At 32.3% G+C, this 20,747-nt stretch overlaps 1 protein-coding gene across 1 annotated transcript in view; it reads left to right on the top strand.

Moving 5' to 3' along the window:
* Positions 1–20,168, top strand: part of LOC111701014 (serine/threonine-protein kinase MARK2-like) — a 46,898-nt gene extending 26,730 nt beyond the window's left edge. The window contains 19 exon segments of the mRNA XM_023472122.1: positions 340–425; positions 1,569–1,641; positions 2,579–2,714; positions 3,783–3,824; positions 4,350–4,460; positions 4,780–4,881; positions 5,633–5,885; positions 7,616–7,704; positions 8,723–8,833; positions 9,219–9,376; positions 11,067–11,282; positions 12,491–12,568; positions 13,406–13,478; positions 13,582–13,670; positions 16,366–16,473; positions 16,895–16,961; positions 18,680–18,784; positions 19,132–19,186; positions 19,493–20,168. Of these exon segments, the coding sequence (XP_023327890.1) occupies positions 340–425; positions 1,569–1,641; positions 2,579–2,714; positions 3,783–3,824; positions 4,350–4,460; positions 4,780–4,881; positions 5,633–5,885; positions 7,616–7,704; positions 8,723–8,833; positions 9,219–9,376; positions 11,067–11,282; positions 12,491–12,568; positions 13,406–13,478; positions 13,582–13,670; positions 16,366–16,473; positions 16,895–16,961; positions 18,680–18,784; positions 19,132–19,186; positions 19,493–19,551 (2,011 nt within the window). The 3' untranslated portion in view covers positions 19,552–20,168.
* Positions 20,169–20,747: the final 579 nt, after the last annotated feature.

Here is a 20,747-nt window from a genome sequence, read left to right as displayed (position 1 = left end):
TTTAGACCTTTGATATTTGCTCCTTAAACAATGTAGTTTCCGCTTGATCTTTGTACTTTGAACTATTCCGTTTAGACCTTTGATATTTGCTCCTTGTACACAATGTAGTTTCCGCTTGATCTTTGTACTTTGAACTATTCCGTTTAGACCTTTGATATTTGCTCCTTAAACAATGTAGTTTCCGTTTGATCTTTGTACTTTGATCTTTGATATTCACTACAAGCTCTTAGCTCTGCACTTCGCTCTATTATATACACTTCTTGATTTCTGATCGTTGATGTCTGATGTTTGATGTTCGAAACAAATGTTATTTTCTCTAACTATCTGTTGTTTATCAAGGGATCTGAAGGCTGAGAACTTGTTACTGGATTCAGAAATGAACATCAAGATTGCAGATTTCGGGTTCAGCAATGAGTTTGTTCCAGGTCAGATATTGTTTGCCTAAAACTAAAAAAGGTTTTAAAGGGACTGGAAGCGTAATATAAAGTGATTCCCCAGGGAAACCAAAACCATTTATTTGATCAATAGTGTGGAAGATATTCACGTCTTTTAAATTGAAAAGTGTTAAATTTTGATAATTTCCTATGTTTTCATGCGGTAAAAATGCGCAAATATCACATTTGTAGAGAGGGTCAATTGAAATAACGCTAACAGTCCCATTAGCGAAGGTCGTTTATTGAAAATTCAAGTTATTACTTGGTTAGTCGTTTAATAGTGTCAACCAAACCTATGAGAAATTTAATTCTCGCGTTAACTTTTTTAAGATCACATATTTGTTTTTTTAAATTGTCTGATTTTACGGAGCCTGTAATAGGTCAACATCAAAAAATTGCATACAAAAAAGATGCACACACTTCTTGGATTGGTTTACTTTTTATTTTTTATTTTTGTAATCCTGAAAATTCGCAAATTTTATAGTAAAGAAAACAAGAAGAAAAGGTTCTGAAAAATCGCGAAGAAAATAAACCAATAAAAAATTTAAAATAATATAATTAATCCTTACTTCGCTTGTCTGTCTGTTTGTTTGTTGGTCTGTCTGTTTGTATCCAATAAACGTCAAAACGGCTGAACCAATCGGGCCAAAATTTTCGAAGAGCGAATTTTCAAGAATTTGTCTCTAGAAAAACTCGATTTTTAAAATTTTAAAAATCCACAAATTTTTTTTTTAAATCCGCGAAATTATTTTTGGTCTTTGGTTTACAATGTATACAAAAGAACATGTTCACAATTTGAATTGAAAGGGATGATGCCTAGTATCTAGTAATTGCGGAAGCTTGTTTGATGCATTTAGCATGAAATGTGTCATGACGTGCATCTTTAATTGAATAAATGTCTTAAGAAATGGCCTTTCCCTTTTTTCATCTTCTAAGCCCTTAAGCACTTAAAGGATTTAACTCATATGTGTTTGAACTTATATTGAATCAATTAGTAAAATTTTTAAAATCAACATTATTCCGTGAGAAGATAGTAGAGGGCGAGCAATCAGTTCCAATAATTATTCTTCGTCCTTGCTGCTCCCAAATCTTGATGATACCCTTTACAGTTATTTTATTTACTGTTTTGTTCAGGGAATAAGTTAGATACTTTCTGTGGGAGTCCACCGTACGCTGCTCCAGAACTATTCCAGGGTAAGACAGGGGTATACACTGTACATTTGTCAAAAAGACAAACAAGATTTGTTTAAAGAAATAGTTTTACAAGCTTTTAGCGATTGGGAGGGAGGGGGTTTATCATGTTAATGAAGTAATTAAGCAAGTGTTCTTACAAGTTTTTTTTAATATATATTTCTTGAGAGAACTTGAAAAGTCCAGTTTTGTTAAGAATTAATTGATTCATTAATGTTCTTGATTTTTCCCCCTGAAATAAGTAAATGTTTTTTTTATTACATTTTTTATTAAAATTAGGTATTTTCCACATAGATCTCATATCATCACAATATTTATTTTTAAAATTGTTAAATGAAAAAAGTGTGAAGTAAATATTGTATTTTTTTACGTTCAATAAAATAAAATATTTAAAAATATGAAATATTTCTAAAGAATAAATATTGCTCTCTGAATTCCTGTGAACAACAAAATATGTAATCAAAGGTTGGAATATCATGGTCGGGCCTGTGCAACCATGTTTAACTAATTATTATTATTTTTTACAATAAATTATCAGTTTCGGAAAGCTGTCCTAATAAGTAACAGATGAAAGTTCTGTACTGCACAGTACTGCACTGTACTTTACTGTAAAGTACTGTACGTTACTGTACTGTACTGAAGTGTAATGAAGTGTACTGTACTGTACTGTACTGTACTGCACTGTACTTTACTGTATAGTACTGTACGTTACTGTACTGTACTGAAGTGTACTGAAGTGTACTGTACTGTACTGTACTGTACTGCACTGTACTGTACTGTATTCTACTGTACCGTACTGTTCTGTGCTGTATTCTACTGTACCGTACTGTTCTGTACTGCACTGTACTGCACTTCATTGTACTGTACTGTATTGTACTGAAACTGTACTGTTCTGTACTGTATTGTACTGTACGGTACTGTACTGTATTGTATTGTACTTTTCTGTACTTTACTGTACTGTACTGAAACTGTACTGTACTGAAACTGTACTGTACTGATAATTAATTATTATTATTCAGGGAACGAGTACTGCGAGGAAAATATAGAATACCCTTCTATATGAGTACAGACTGTGAAAACTTGTTAAAGGAAACTATAATTAACTCTTTTTACCCAATTTTTTTTAAAAATTTTCATATTTTTACAAATTACGGTTTTTTAGTGACTAGTTATTGATAGAATATGTTCTTAATGCAGATCATCATTTTTCCAATATTCTTCTTTTCTGTTCACTTATTCACTTTATTTAACTATGTTGCATTATCTGCAACCCCCCTCCCCTCCCCCCGTCTGAAAAGGCTTATATTCAGTTCTAAAAAACAAACTTTAACTAACTATTCAGCAACTTTTGACATTTTATATCATCTTAAAGTTTCATTTTTAGCTTCTCAAAAAGTGTGGAAAGGTTTAAAGGAACTGTAAACCTAATTTGTAGAGGCCCTCTTTTAAAAAGATGAAAGAACGGTATCCTTAAAACTTACGTCTGGAAGTTATTATGAAAGGTTGTGACTGCAGAATTAGACTTCAAAGAATTTCTGAATTTAACTCTTCAAGAAAAATGACGATATATCCCACATTGTTACCCTAGCGAAGGTTTAAAGGATATAAAGGGATATATCTAGCAAAGGTTTAAAGGGTATAAAGGGATATATCTAACAAAGGGTTAAAGGGTATAAAGGGATATATCTAGCGAAGGTTTAAAGGGTATAAAGGGATATATCTAGCAAAGGTTTAAAGGGTATAAAGGGATATATCTAACAAAGGTTTAAAGGGCATAAAGGGATATATCTAGCAAAAGTTTAAAGGGTATAAAGGGATATATCTAACAAAGGTTTAAAGGGTATAAAGGGATATATCTAACAAAGGTTTAAAGGGTATAAAGGGATATATCTAGCAAAGGTTTGAAGGGTACTGCTGCAAATCGGACACTCCACTCGTTGAAATAATGAATCATCATTAGTACAATCAAATACCTTCCTAAACATCCTAGTTGCCTCTACCAACCAATTACAAAATGATATATTTGCTCGAAACATTCATTTTCTCTCAAGTTTATTTCTAGGAAACTAGAAATTATATTATCAATAATATGTTCACTGTTCAGTTTTAATATTAAGTTATTATTTCTTCAATTTATTAATTAATTATTGTGCGCAGAAATTTCTTGTTTTAAATCCAACTCGCAGAGCGTCGCTAGAGGTAACAGATCTTTTTTTAAGAGGAATTATTTTTTTCTAATTAATATTGATGTGGATTAAAAAATTATTGATCGATTTATTCCTGAGCAGATTAATTGACTCAGTGATTAATTCAGTGATTGATCCGTTGATTGATTCATTAATTTATTCATTGCATTATGTATTGATTGATTGATTCATTCATTCATTCATTCATTAATTGATGCCTTGATTGATGCATTGATTGATGCATAGATTGATGCATTGATTGGTGCATTGATTGATGCATAGATTGATGCATTGATTGATGCATTGATTGATGCATTGATTGATGCATTGATTGATGCATTGATTGATGCATCGATTGATGCATTGATTGATGCATTGATTGATATTGATTTGATTGATGCATTGATTGATTGATTAACTGATTTTTGACGGATTGATTGATTGCGTATATTTCAGGCGATCATGAATTGATTGTTTGACTGATTGATTAAATGGCTGACTGTCTGATTGATTAATTGATTGATTTGATGTATTTCAGGCGATCATGAAGGATAAATGGATGAACATGGGTTTCGAGGAGGAGGACCTTAAACCGTATATAGAACCTGTACAGGACTGGGCAGACATGAAAAGAATAGAAATATTAACGGTGCGTTCAAAATTTAGATTTTTAAATTTGTAAAAATAAATTTTGAGAATTGTATAACGTTATGCCCTGGGTAGAGGGTGAGGGGGGTGAATGATAAAATTGAAAGAAATGACATGGGTAAAAGGGAAATATTCACTATTTTTTGTTGTTGTTGTCAAATGCACTCAATAATTTAGTTGGGTACGGATGAATATGATTTTTGAAAAGCAAGGGGGGGGGTGTAGGGTCGATATTTATTTCAATTATTATGATAATTAGTTTGTGTAATTTAGTAGATCATATTTGATTTTGTGGATTTTTTATCATTTTGTTCGTTTAGACCATGGGGTTCACAAACAGTCAAGTAGATGAAGCATTAAAACAGCAGAAGTTTGATGATTGCTATGCATCGTATCTTCTTCTAGGCAGAAGAAATACAGACGTAAGATCATCAATTAAAATAATATAAATAAAAAGTTTCGTCATTAAATTATAAATTAAATTATTATTATCAAAACTTAATATTCATTGTTCCGAAAAGAAAATTATACATCCTTAAAGAAAAAAATTTGGACGAGGAAATTCAACATTTTTTTCTTTTTTCTTTTTTCTTGTCTTTGGTGCATAGGTTCTAAGAATATTTTTGTTAAATGTTGTCTGGTATAATATTATATTGCGAAGTCACTTTTTTTTCATTTCCCTAAATCTTTTGTGGGCCTTTCCCAAAATCCCTTTTTAAGTTATGTTTTTAGTTTTTCAAGGGACTGTACTCGTAATTTCAATTGATCCTCTACATAAAGATGACAATGTCCGATTTACAACGGTACCCTTAAAACCTTTATCTGCTCAATATGCAATAATGTGAACCATATTGTTGATTTTCGAGGTTAAAAGTGTTAAACTTTGAAAAGTCCTATATGTTTTTCTTCAGTACAGCAATGATAAACTACAGTTGAAAATTTTAAGTTTTTAAATTAAAAAAATGTCATATACGATCAGACAAAGCTTCAAGGGTACCGTTGTGAATCTAGCATTGCGATCTTTGCTTGGAGGGTCACTTGAATTTAAACTTACAGACCCTTTAATGTGGATTTAAAATATCTCATGTCCCACTAAATGTTAATAAGTCACTATTGTTATAATGATGAGAAAAGAAAAGAAAAAGTATTTTTTTTTGATAATTTTGTTTTCAGTTTTTGTTCCAACTTGACTCTGAGGGGAGTAGATCAGGTTCCAGCTTGTCTCTCCGAGCCACAGCTCCGGGAGGTTCTGGTGGCCAGAGCTCCGCCCCCAGCCCCGCCCACGCCTCCTCCCACCGTGGGGTGCAGCGGAGTATCAGTGCGACGAGCAACAAACCCCGGCGTGGGTCCACCGGTGCGGAAACTAATGCTTGTGAGTTAACCGGCGCGCCTGCAGCCACGGCTAGCGAGAAAGGTCAAGGTCAAGGTTAGAGATGAACCCTGTGTGGTAGACCTAGTGTCTCTTGGAGTAGTGGATTAAAGAGGAAATACATCCAACCTCAGTCGAGTTTATTTGGTTGAAAGGAAATCGACAATAGCTTCCTCACAGTTTCTTTTATAAATGTTTAACGGTACTGTCGTTAATCGGGAGTGTATCTCTTCAAAAGGGTTTCCTTAGTTTTCTACCATTCAAAGTGGGCAGTAAAGAATGGTATTCTGTTGGATAATTATTTTATCTTCCTTTGTAAGTTTTTCTATACGTTGACAGTATTCATAAGATACAATAATAATGAACCAAGAAAAAAACGCTAATTTAAATTTAACGCAAGGTTTGAGTTAAATTGGACAGGGGTTATCTTGTCTTCCCTCTACATGTAATACTATTCCAAGACGACGCCAAGGAGTATTGAAAAATACTGGAGTGCGAGTGATGAAGAGAAACTAATTAAACATTTTCTCGCACTCCTGCTCAAAACATACTCCCATTAGCTTTGTCTTGCTCGGGGGATACTGTGTGGGGATTCAGAGTCAGTAACTTATGAAGAAGTAAATAAGTTACTGACTTAGGTTTTGTTTAAGGTCTTCTTTAGTTGTACCAGCTCAGGTTCAAGTCTGCAATCATAAGTGGCCTCAGGTTCATTTAGAATACATTGTTAACCGGCTCAAATTCAGTTAAATGGTCTTCATTGATTATCGGCTTAGGTACTCTTTGTAAGTCTCTTTATGGTTAAGTAATTTTACCGCAATTTCAGTTTATGTTGAAATTTTTTTTTTCTTTGTCCTCGGTCAACATTTGATATTTTAGTAGTTTTAATATTTGGAAGTTTTTATCTAACCTAAGTATAAAGAATTAATTATGAACTTAAGTAAGGTCAGATATTAAATTATTAAAGCGAGGTCAATCTAAATCACTAGTTTAAAACAAATTAAATTCAGATGGTATGGGAGGGTTGGGGGGGGGTGGTTAGGCAGCATGTTTTGTGTTATATAAACTTAGGGTTATTTTGTATCAACAGCATGAAAACCCTGTACATTAGAATGTGCTGTACAAATATACATATCTTACATACACAAGACACAGTGATCACTTTTTATAATTGGATGGTTTTTATTGTTTTTTTTTTAAAAAGGTAAATGCTTAAACAAGACAAGCCCCCCCCCTATCCCCCTCCAAATAAAGCAACATCAATGATAATTAGGTCTCTCAAATTCAAATTCTTGTTCGCAATTTGAGATTCCTTGACTTTCCCTGCATTGTTATGTTCATTGTAGTTTAAAAGCTTTACATGTTCAGTGTACAGTAGGTAAAAAACTGGTGAATATATTTTGTACCGGCCCCGGGGTAATATACTTGTACATGTTCAGTGTACAACCGGTAAAAAACTGGTGAATATATTTTGTACCGGGTAATATACTTGTACAATACATAAGTACATATATGTAAATATATGTTACTAGCTTGCTGTGTATTTTTTTCTTTTCTTACCCTATTCTTTTCCAAATAATTCGATAAAGAAAAATAAAAAAAAATCTGAAAAAAAAATATTTTAAGTTAAAATATCAGAGAAATATTATAAATAAAAACGAAAAGAAAATTTTTTGTTGAAAAGTCGATCGGAAATTTTTTTGGCAAGTATTTTTTTACAAACTTTGCGTTCTACTTTTTCGAATTCTCAAATTTTTTCATGATTAAAGTTTTATTTTATTTTTATTTAGGTCCCCCCACTGCAGTTCCTAGAACTAATGCTACTTCTGCTAACTCAAACTTTAAACGTCAAAACACCGTGGATTCCGCTACAATAAAGGTAAACAAATATTGCAGTACATTACAGTAAATATACATTGCAGTACAATATACATCAAAGTTAACAAACATTTAAATGCATTTAAGTAATTTAACATTGCATGCTGTACATCAAAGTAAAGAAACATTTGAAAAACTTAACACCCTAATATTACGAACCATGGCAAATTTAAACACCCTAGAAAAATTTAACACCCCCTAATATTACATATAATGGTAAATTTGAACACCCCTATCATGGGATATCCTGGAAAATATTAAACAACCTAATTATGGGATTTTCTGGACAATATTTAAAATCCAAGTTATGGGATATCCTGGAAAATATTGAACAACCCAAATATGCGACTTCTTGGAAAATATTGAACAACCCAAATATGCGATATCCTGGAAAATATTGAACATCCAAATATGGGATTTCCTGGAAAATATTGAACAACCCAAATATGGGATATCCTGGAAAATATTGAACAACCCAATCATGGGATATCCTGGAAAATATTGAACAACCCAATTATGGGATTTCCTGGAAAATATTGAACATCCAAGTATGGGATTTCCTGGAAAATATTGAACAACCCAAATATGGGATATCCTGGAAAATATTGATCAACCCAATTATGGGATATCCTGGAAAATATTGAACAGCCCAATTATGGGATTTCCTGGAAAATATTGAACATCCCAATTATCGGATATCCTGGAATATATATGACAACCCAATTATGGTGTATCCTGGAAAATATTGTTCAACCCAATTATGGTGTATCCTGGAAATTTTGAACAACCCTATATTTTTACTGGAAAATCTTAAACCTTGCATCATTTTTTAAAAATAAATTTTAAAATAAATGTTTTTAGGTTTCTTGTTCCATAAAAATGAAAAAATTAAAAGAATCTAAAAAAATTCCATTTTGAGTTTTAAACTACCCTAAAGGGTTGTAAAACTTGCTAGTTGATGGCCAATTCCGTCCCCCCTGTTGATAAGCATATACACCTATATAAACCTCTCTATCTAGGAGAATACTGCTCGATTAGCTGGTCAAAGTTCTCTGACCCCGATCCGACCAAGTACAGCAGGATCTACTAAACCGGAAACAACCAGAACCACTTCAACTACCTCGCCTAAAGTAAGTACACTTGATCATTCATGCTCACTTCATGTTCAGTTTCATTAGAGCAGTGTTATAAAGTGAAGTATATCACTTATATTGCTGGTTACCACTATTAATACTTAACTTTTTTCCCTTTGATAATCAAATCAATCTTTGTTGGCCAAAATGGAACTTCTTTCGGATCTCATCCTCGAAAAATCTTCGCATAGGCCTTAAATTATTTTCTCAAATCAAGTTAATACTCTTTAACAAATTATTATTTTATATTTTTAATTTCTTTGCTAATGCTTTGACGATTGGAACATTTTGGAACTGCATTTTATAATTACATTTTTTTTCTTTACTATCTATTATAATTTACTCGTTTTTAAATTGTGTTATTATTTTAATTACGTTTTAGGCTCGTGGTATAACGAAATCCAACACCATGTCAAACGCCACAGGTCGAGCGGCGATTGGTGGCTCGGCAGTCAATCGCCGGTCCGCTATCGGCTGCGAGCAGAAGTCTTCTTCAACCGATAAAACCAACGCTATGGGATCTGGCAACCTTAATACAAGGTCAGCTGAAAGTATTATTTATGATGTATTAATGTACAGTGTACAATTTTTGTACACTGTACAGTGAAAACATATGTTGCATATATTGTACACATACAGGGTCTTTGATTTAAATAAAAACATCCTAATTAAAACAGTTAAAAACTCGATCAATTGCCATATTAGAATTAAATAGAAAAAATTCGTTTCTTACAGAAATGTGTACAATGACGATGTTTTATCAAACACCCTGTGTTTTTGGGTTTAACTATAGGGATAATCTGCTTCAATAGTTCTATCTTAACAATAACATTAATGATGGTTGGTGATGGGATTGATGCCAGGGCAACCTTGAATTTTTAAGCATTTATTCAACGTCGCCCTGTAAAATAAAATGGTGGATAATAACATTTTTCCAACGCCACCCTGTTAACTCATGGAAAATAACATTTTTTTTCACCCAGTGCTTAGGATCTGTTATTTTGCAATTAAATTGCACATTTTTGAAAATGCACTTGGGTATAAAATGTAAACTTAGAGACTGTAAGCGTAATTTCAAGTGACCCTCCATGCAAAGATTGTAATGACCGATTATCAATAGTACCCTTGAAACCTTTGTCTGATCAAGTATGAATTAGAAATTAATGTTTTTGTTTCTATAAACTGTTAATTTTCATTTGAGGTTTCTCTTTGGAAGTGACTTGCGCATTTCTTGCTTATTTAAGGCAATGGCAAAACTCGCACAAATTAACACATTTCGAGTCAGAAAAACGTCATTATCTTCCACATTTTGATCCTATTAAGGTTTCGATGGTATCGTTGTAAATCGGGCATTGACATCTTTGCATGGAGGGTCTCTTAAGATTACGCTTTCAGTCCATTTAAAAATTAACATCTTTCTCTGCCTTGTTGAAAAATGCATAAAGATAATACTAACAAGAACTTTATCATAATATTGATGTGATTTTTGGCAACTGTAACTTAAGGACAGGGGTGTATATTTTCTTGAACAATCATTGATTTTTGGGAAAATATGATTAAAGGAAAAAATACACAAAGCTTTGGGCGAAAAGTATCGAAAAGGGTTATGAAACTTGCCTTTTGATGTTAAATTTTTTATTTAGATCCCCAGAACAGCAAAATGGTTTCATTGAAAATATATACCCCTGCAGATAAAATATGCACGAACTCCGTTGATGATCTCAAATTATTCTATGCGAACCATTTTTTCATATAAAATTGTTTTTTGGCATTTGATTTTTGCGAAGGTTGGAAACTAATGAATGGCGAAAATTGAAATTTGTAATTTTTATAAATTACTGGAAAAATGTTAACATAAATATTTTAAGAAGGGACTCTGAGAAGTCAAATGTCTCGTTTGTTTATTAAAATTCGTATGAGTGATTATGAAAAATGTCAATCAGTAATTCTGCAAACTTTCAAGAAGAGGGATAAATTTATTTATAAAATGATTGCCTCTTTTTTTACTTTTACTACGCTAGCATAGCGCTAAAATATAACAGAAATGTTATCAAAGAATTGTATGGAAGAAATTAATATTGATTTATAATTTTCAACCGGATAGAAAAAGTCGTGAATTGAAATTTAATTTTTTTTAAATCTTAAAAATTTATTTGGATAAGAATATTCTCCCGGTTGAGAAATAACTAAATATTTATGTGGAGGTATATTCTGTATTTATACTATATAGTGGTGCTGGTGCTCCCGCCAACCCTAACAATGGGGAGACAGGGGCGAGCAGTTCACCCCCCGGACCTGAATCAGATTCTGACACTGCCGCCCCTGAGGCAACTCCTCGCCCCCGTCAGGGTCACGTGAAGAGTGCATCCATTTGCGCGGGGGGTGGGCCTAATTCCCCCGCCCCCCATCCCGCCTCAGCAGGGGCTGCAGATTCTGACCGAACCAGGTTTGGTATCGCTACACCCAACCCTTGCATGCTTTAAACCTTTTAGATTTAGAATATGATTGATGAATTATTATTAAGAATATATCAGTGTAGTTAGTAGCGCACAATCCTGCACTCATGAGTTTTATTTTGCATGTTGTATTTTTAATCACTGTCCAGACTTCACAGTGTTTTATTATTAATTTGTGTATTGTTTAAAGTTCTTAAAAATCTCGGTTGATTACCATTTCAAGTGCAATTAAGTATGTAAAAGAAAATTCAATCAACCTTAACAAATTTTCCAAGTTTGACTAATTCAACCATTTTTTCACCTTTGACAAAAGTAATGGAACAAGAAATAAGGAGTGTTTTTACTTTTTAGTGAAAAAATTCCATCTTCTTATGAATTGGTGATATTTTTTAAATTTGCATGTTTAGTCTGTTTTAAATTTTTTTTCAGTTTCCCTTAGGAAATATAAATATCTAGAAGAGCATTTATTAATGAACTTACATCGATTGTGCATAGGACATTTCATCAGCCTTTCTCTGTTTGCAAATTTTTAATGAATAATTCACATGGTGTGTAATGTGAAAAGCTCTAAGCGTTGTTGATTTTTTAATGCAACAGAAAAGCTGTAAAATTTGTTGCAACCTCTTTCTCTAAAGATTAAATTAAATCCCTCTACACCTGCAATAGCAAACGTTTTAAGATTGTAATTTCACTGACTGCATAATTCTGGCTGATTTAGTATAAATAACCAATCGATGTTAATAAGAATCAAGATATTTATATCTCCTTCAGTCCTAGCTCTGCTTACTCAGTGATATTCCACTACTGTAGTAGATCTTCAGGGGTACAATAGTTCCGTTTCTTAAATCAGTTCAAAACTCAAAAGTCAAAACTTCTGAAAGTAAATCCGCAGCTTTTCCACGAAAAGTTTGAAATTGGTAGATTTACAGATTAAGGGCATATATGTTTCAAATAAAAATTTCCGCTCTAGAAATAGAGTTCATTTGCTGTAGATTAGCGTTTCCTCATAATTCTCATAAAAAGAATCAGATCTTAACCTGGATTAAGGGCTTTCACTTAAAATAAATAAATCTGAAATATCAATTGCTGTAAAAAACGAACTATTTCCCCCTGAAATAAATCAGTATAAAATCAATGTGGTTTGTTTACTGGTTGAGTAGATGAATGTAAACCCCTTTTTGTAAAAACCTATTTTTAGTTTGAAAATGCCGCTTTCTCCGGGGGCGTCTAGTAGAGGGGGAACTACTGCATCCTTTCAGCGGCAAGTACCGGCAAGGTAAGTTCATTGTGTACAAATAATGTACACCTGGCGCGGCACGACGAAGACCAATGTACAACGTGCTTAGAGAAGGAATATAAAAAAGATCTAGTTCAAATTTCCCTTAAAAATCATTTCCGTTGTTGAAAACTATAATAAGATAAAACTGACAAATGGACCTCCATTTTGAGTCAAATTAAATTTTATTTTCTAAAGAATATATTTCTAGTTTCCAGTCAATTTAATTAAATCCCCTAGTTTTCAGTTTTATTGAACACAATAAAAAAGTAGTGAAATTCAGAAATAGTTGAGCAGCTTACAATCGGAACAAATGACGTTGTTACAGAGATATCCCCGCACGTTAATTTTGATAATATTGTGAATCTGCTGGAGTTAGATTAATTAAATAAATTTAGAGTTTTTGCATCTCTAATAGAAACCTATAGTGTTGTCCTGATGAGTTAAAGGTATAGATTTCAATGTGATCCTGATCCTGATCCTGATCCTGATCCTGATCCTGATCCTGATCCTGATCCTGATCCTGATCATGATCATGATCATGATCCTAATGATGATCCTAATCCTGATGATGATCCTAATCCTGATCCTTATCCCGAACTCCTGGTCCTGATGCTGATATCTAAACCCTATCTCCATCCTGAATTCTATCTCCTGATCTCCTGATCTCCTGAACCTGATCTCCTGATCCTGATAATTTAAGNCCCGATTTGAATTCTTTATTTTTCAATGTTGTTCTTTCTCCCAACCCTAGCACACCTAGTCATAATGCCTGCTATATAATATTTTGTACAAACATTTGAAATTTTCTAAATATTTTTTAAAATTTTATTTTAGATCCACATTTCACAGTGGACAGACAAGACGACCAGCGCCAGCTAGTCAGTATGGGGTTCCTATATCCTCACAGGTACCTACCTACCTACCTACCTACCTACTTACCTACCTACCTACCGACCTACCAATCTATTTACCTACCTACCTACCTACCAACTTACCTACCTTTTTCTCAGGATACGAATGCTCTAAACTCTGCGGCTCGAACCTCCTTCTTCTCGAAGCTAAGCTCCAAGTTCTCAAAACGCTATGACGGAACAGAAACGTAAATATTTACTTTACACCCAACCATCCTTTTTATTTACACTTACTGTACTGCACTGTTTTATGACTTGCACACAGAACAAGTTATGTTTTCAAAAAACTCAAAGAGCTTTTTTATTTTTAAGTTTTGTTTCAAGGAAAGTGTTATAACAATTTTTCAATAGCTTGATTTTGTGTTTGTTTTTCTTTTTTAATTTGATTTTGCTCTTATATTATCAAAATGTCAGAAAAATCTTATCAATTGTTTAAAAACCCGGTTTTTAAAAAAGAAAATTAATTTTATTTATTTGATTATAATATTTATTTTGTCTAACAGGTAAGAGGGTTTGTTATGTTGTGTTATTAACATTAGTTTATTTTAGAATAGATTTAATTAGGATTTTTACTAACTTTATCCACAAACTTGTGGTTTCAAACCCTAGCTTCGGTACCAAGTTTAAGGTTTTTTTAATAAAATATGTTTTTGTGTCAGTTAGGGAATTTTGTATTAAATTGTAAATCCCTGTAGAAAGCAATCCTCCATATCTCTTTGGTCCTCTGGAGATTCGCGAAGTAGTACTTACTAAACGTTTAATTAAAATTATCTTCTGTCAGCATTCGGGTGTTGGACAAGCATCATTTCATACATAAGTTCCGACATTTGAGTTCGCAGGGGTGTATATTTTTCATTATTTTAATGATTGAGGGGGGGAAGGGAATGGGACATCAAAAGGTACAAGTTTTTTTTTATTCTTTTTGATACTATTAATCCAAAAATTCATTAATTTTCCCTAATTAATCGAGTAAAACCCTAAAGAAACATGTATATTGTATATTGTATAACAAACGGGGAAAAATTTGATTTTCAAAAAAATATACACCCCTGCTTTTAATTTAGGCTTTGACTTGGTACCGTTTAGTTGCACTCAGTTAAGCGTTTATCATTTTTAAGCACTTCCGTTACAATTCCAGGCCATCTTTACAAACGTTTCAGATTCAATTCCAGGCCATCTTTACAAACTTTTCCGTTACAATTCCAGGCCATCTTTACAAACTTTTTCGTTATTAAAAAAACTAATTCTGAAAAAGTATCCACCCCAAAGAAGGAGTTTTGAACGTCGAATTTGTGCTCAAACTCAGGATTTACAGATCTTTAAAAGTTCCCCGTAATTTTTTTTATTTAGTAAGGGGGGGGGATTTTTAACATTTTGCATTTCCCGAAAGGGTGAGAGGCTTTTAGATAAATCACTTTCTCGTGTTTGAGGCTTTTAAAACATTTCCCAGCGATAGAGAGTTTTGTTTACATTTTCCCCTGGTTTATTGTTCTCTTTCCATAGGGGATGCTTTATTGTTAACTACCTATTTCTCCATTACAGTCATATGATATGATTTTTAACTTTTTATCCCGGAAGTGTGGGAAGTTAATAATTTTCTCGGGAAATGAATAAATGAGATATTTCAGAGATATATCCCAGGGTTGGAATGAATTTAACTAAACTTAATTTGTGTCATGTTAATAACTGGTGGTCCTACGCACTACTCAGCAATTATTCTACAGGGGCTAGAATTATACTTTATTGTTTATCTATTAGCTTTCGCGGTAAAGTTCGGAAGTTCATTAATTTTCTATGAAGTTAAATTGGCAACTTGGTTAAGATGTTTTTTATCTGACTCCCAATTAACCTCCCCTCCCTTTGTGCTGTGTTCCCTAGCTTGCTAAATGTTTTTCTTTTTTATCACTCTTGCTTTAATTATATTTTAACACTAGTTATCTTAATAAGAATGATTTTTGCTGCTGTTTACCAGGCCGGGCCAAAATACTTTGAAATGCTTAATGCTACCTCCTCAAAGCTTTATTGTTTAGTTAAATTATAGTTTTGATATGCACCATTACACTTTCCTTTTGTTTTTGTACAAATGAAATGAATAATGTATCAGTAAATGGTGATTCCAAGACGAATTGGACAATTTTTAGATAAAAATTAGTGACCATCGTTGGTTGAGCTGAATATTTTTTAACATTTATTAAAAAATAAGATTTAAAAAAAATATTATTCCGAAAAAACGTTTTCATTTAACTTAAATGTCGTTATTTGTGTGCTGCACAGAACAGTAAAGTAAACGAGAAAGCCAGTAAAAAAAAGGTTTTTTTTAAAATATGCTATTTGTCCATGCAAAAAAGAGATTTTCTATTTTTTTGTCGCCCTATATTTTACCAACGGGGTTCGGTTTCTCTATTACATATATTTAGCTAGATCGTTAATTCTCCTTCTTTTCTTGAGATGACCCTGGAAGAACACTTAATATAATTAGTTACTTGTCCGTTTTATAATTAGCTTTTTATAAACAAAGATAAAGAAGTGTACTGCAAATTCTTGGAGGAATGTGAAGACACAGGGTTGTTTATGTTTCTCCCGGAAATTGCAGTACACTAAGTTTGTTGTGGAATATTCTGATAAATGTTCCTTGAATTAATATTTAATATTTCAACATTTCAACATTTCAACATTTCAACATTTCAACATTTCAACATTTCAACATTTCAACATTTCAACATTTCAACATTTCAACGTTTCAACGTTTCAACGTTTCAACGTTTCGACGTTTCAACGTTTCAACTCAAATCTAAATATTTGATATTTTGAAATATAAATTTTTAATTTTTTAAAATATAAATATTTAATATTCTAAAATTTTGATATTTTTATTTTGTTCAGGGGCTACGAGGGAGGGTCCCTGAGTATTCCTGGACCAGGAACACCTAGTAGCAAGAGTACAGTTGGGAGTGTAGGGGAGGGGGGTGAAATAAAACCTCGCTCACTCAGGTCAGTATTTATTTAGTTTTTATTAACGGAGGGGGGGGGGGTGACAGACATTAGGTGAATTTTCTTGTCCAAATTTGATTTGATCGCTAAAAAGAAAGAAAAGACTAATGAATTTTTTTAAATTCAGATACTTAGTTTTTAGTTTTTGTACTGCAATTCAAATTGAAATAGCACTTATGTTTTAAGTGTAGCAAATTTAAGATTGTTTTCATGTTCTTTTGCTTTAATCGTTTTCGATTTTAAAAACATGGATATCATCACATCTTTAAAACAATATAAAATAAAATCAATTTTTTTATCGTAAAATATCAATTTTTGTTCTTAGTTAAAATCAATAATTGTGTTTACATTAAAGGCTTAAATTAAAACTTTAGAAAATATTATTTTAAATATTTAACAGAACTCAAAACGATTGATCTAGGTTTACTTGGAGTATGAAGACGACTTCTTCTAGGGATCCTAACGAAATAATGGCCGAAATTAAGAAGGTACCAATTCTTTCAAGATAAATTAAATTTAGATTTTTGTAACCTGTATTTCAAACTTACTGTATCGCAGTCAGCCCTTATCAGGGAGTAAGGAATAGAAGGGAGATATAAATGACGCGGTTCGCCCCACCATATGATTATACATGTTTTGCAGACGGCACTTCTTTTGAATAAGAAATATTTGTCTGATGTACAATTACCGCGTTTACAATAACCTATTCTGAATATTTCTTATACAAATGGAGTACCCGTATGCAAAGCATGTATAATCATATGGTAAGGCGAACCGCGTCAGTTATATTTCCCTTCTATTCCTTACTCCCTGGCCCTTATCCACTGAACTATTTGGACCACTAGGAATCTGTTGGGTATACAAAAGGGCAAGGCCCCTTGGCAAACAACTATTGGCTTGATAAATTTACAATCAGCTCTTCACTGAGTTAGTCCATTAGAACTGGAATGCGAGGGAGGAGCTCAAGCATATTCCTTACAAGATAAGGATTGACTGCGATTATTATTATCATCATCATATTATCCGTTCAGATAGAAATTATATTTGATAACATTATAAAAAAGTCGTCTTTGATTTCAGATATTCAATGCTTGGCAAAGAAAGTAAGACAATTTTGATTTATTACATAAATTGAAATTTGTACAAATTTTGCAAATCTCCGTCAATCTTGAAGATACAGAAATGGTAGACCACATTTTGAAAACCTCGATATTAGATGTTTAAAGGGAGTGACCGGTATGTAAGGTAGTTGAACTGAGTAGTGAGTATGCAGTGTTGTGGAATACTTCTTTCGGATTCATTTGAGACATATTAAACTTTTTAAAATTCTGTGAATCCTGAGTTTGACCGCAAATTTGACTTTCAAAACTCCTACTTTGGAGGTGGATATGTTTTCAGAATTAGTTTTTTTAAATTATTAAATAACGACGACATAAAATGTAAAAAAAGTTCTACAATAAACTACAGACGTCATTTATAGGAACATTTTGAGAAAATAAAAATTAATCTTATCATCGAGAATAAGTAATCTTGTTTAATTATTAGTTTCTATTTTCTCATTATTCTGGTTTCTCATTATTTACAAAGATTTCCGCAGATTTTCTAGAATAATTATTGAAAAGACGACATTTGAAGAATTTGAAGAAATTGCGAATAAATTCAGAGAAGATAAGAAATTCAATATAATAATGAAAACGAAATAATCGATTTTAGCATTGATTTATTGACAAATTTCTTTTGAGAAATATGTTCCTAACCATCTAATTAGATCACTGTGTAATTTTTACTTAAGTTTTCGTTGTCGTTATTTAATAGTTAAAAAAACTAATTCTGAAAAAGTATCCACCCCAAAGAAGGAGTTTTGAACGTCGAATTTGTGCTCAAACTCAGGATTTACAGATCTTTAAAAGGTTTAATATGTCTCAAATGAATCCGAAAGAAGTATTCCACAACACTGCATACTCAGTTCAACTACCTTACATAGCCGGTCACTCCCTTTAAGCTGGAATACTGAAATAATTGTGTTTATGAAGTCGTCACTGAATTCCCATGTTTATTAGGACACTGTATATGTATATATGTTTAAAAAATATATTTATTTATACCTCTATTAACACCTACCAAATAATTTTGTTTTTGGACAGACAAATATTTTTGTGATTAGAAACAGAACGTTCCCGCAGTTTTGATATAAATTGTTTTCAAGGTGTTGGACGCCAATAATTGTGATTACGAGCAACGCGAGCGGTTCCTGTTACTCTGTGTTCATGGGGATCCTAACACAGACAGCCTGGTTCAGTGGGAAATAGAGGTACAGGACAGGACAGGACAGGACAGGACAGGACAGGACAGGACAGGACAGGACAGGACAGATCTGTATTTGATTGCTTGTTGATTTTCTAGAAAATAGAAGGTCGCCTTCCCTTCTATAAAAATTTAGATTTTTTTGGATTGTATTTAATAAAAATAAATAAATAGAAATTTTCGTTTACAAATTAAATCACATTTTTATATATTTCTTTTTTTCCCCTCTTTTTTTCTCACATTTATATCACTTCTGTTTAATCATTTCTATATTTATACATATAAATAATTTTTAAAAAAAAATATATATATATATATATATAATTTATAAATTATAAATTATAAATATTATAGGTTTGTAAACTCCCACGGCTCTCTCTTAACGGTGTCCGATTTAAGCGTATCTCAGGTTAATTTTTTTTAATTTTTCCTTTTTTTCTGACCAATACAAAATACAGTTTGACTTGTAATGATTTTTCTTATTTTTTTAAACAGTGATTCACATCTAATTTTTACTTTAAATCAAAGATTGAAACTTAGTTACAATCCTCTCAAAACCGCTAATCCATGTAAGATGGTTCTATGGATTAATCCCACCAAATTAAAATTTAATATTTTAAATCGAGTTCAGGATTATCGCATCCATAAGTTGTTACAATCTTAAAGCGTTGAAATTTTCTTTCCTCCAAGACCCATTTCATTTATTTTTTTTCAGGCACTTCCATTGGGTTTAAGAATATAGCGTCAAAGATAGCCAACGAGTTGAAACTCTAAAGCTGAGGTCAGAAAAGCACGTGAAATAAACCTGTGAAAAGTGATCCGATTGATTAAATCAATATAATGTTGTACACTTTTCTAACTGTACAGTGTACACGCCTAGATGAATGCCTAGACCCTTGACCATGTATTTATTGTGTACAATTGTTCAACTACAAAGCTATTACTGTACAATTGTACAACTACTACGCTACTTCTGTACAACTGTACAACACAAACGCTAGTGAGAAAGAAATGAGTTATGTACAGAGAATGCTGTTTAATATGAATTGACTAAATGCTAATTTATCCATTGTGAACCGTGAATACTAGATTATAGATATGTGTAATTGTTATATTAGAGTTTTCTTGAAACAATTTAAGATTCTTACACTGCGTTTACAGAAAAATATTCAGAAACATGTATTTCAATCGTTATTTATTAAACATTCAAGATAGTTAATAACTGATAACAAATCATTTTTTATAGCGTAAGTAAGTAAAAACACACATCTACTTTTATCAAAGCTTGTTAAGAAAAATTTTATTTTATTTCAAATTTCAAATCTTGAAGTTTTGACGAATTGTTTAAGTTGTAGAAATTATAAACTTATAAATATAACCTTCGGAGCTAAGCTGTATTTTTTTAGAGATAGCAGGGGCAATTTTAGTTGGGGGGGGGGACCTTAGGATATTTTTTTCTTATCTATTAACATTCTTGTTTTAATTTTCATCAATTTTACCATTGAGAATTTATCTTGCTTCTTTGTTAAAATTGTTAGTAATTTTATTCATTTTTTTATCGAATGATTAATAGGAATGAGATTTCATAGACGACTACGAAATTAATACTGCCCTTATCCTCATTCCTCATAATCGTGACTTTTAAATTGTGACTTTTCCGAGCCGCAAGACTTAACCTTAACTTTTCCGAGCCGCAAGACTTAACCTTAACTTCTCCGAGCCGCAAGACTTAACCTAACCTTGAGATCAGTATTTATTAAAAGTTTCAACTTTTCAAGTCTTCTTTACGGACTGTGGGTTACCCTGTATGTTTTAAAACTGTATGAAATGGAATAGGACAAGATTGAAAAGTTAAACAATTTAAGAAATTTTTATTGGAAAGCATTCGTCGACGCTACATTTAATGAAACATCTGACCAGAGCTCGTTATCTCCACAGAAAGTGGTCGTGTAGTTCACGTACTTGGGGGA

The sequence above is a fragment of the Eurytemora carolleeae genome, unplaced genomic scaffold (genome assembly GCF_000591075.1).
Source record: "Eurytemora carolleeae unplaced genomic scaffold, Eaff_2.0 scaffold345, whole genome shotgun sequence".
Taxonomy (NCBI): domain Eukaryota; kingdom Metazoa; phylum Arthropoda; class Copepoda; order Calanoida; family Temoridae; genus Eurytemora; species Eurytemora carolleeae.
This window is presented reverse-complemented; position numbering and strand designations above follow the sequence as displayed.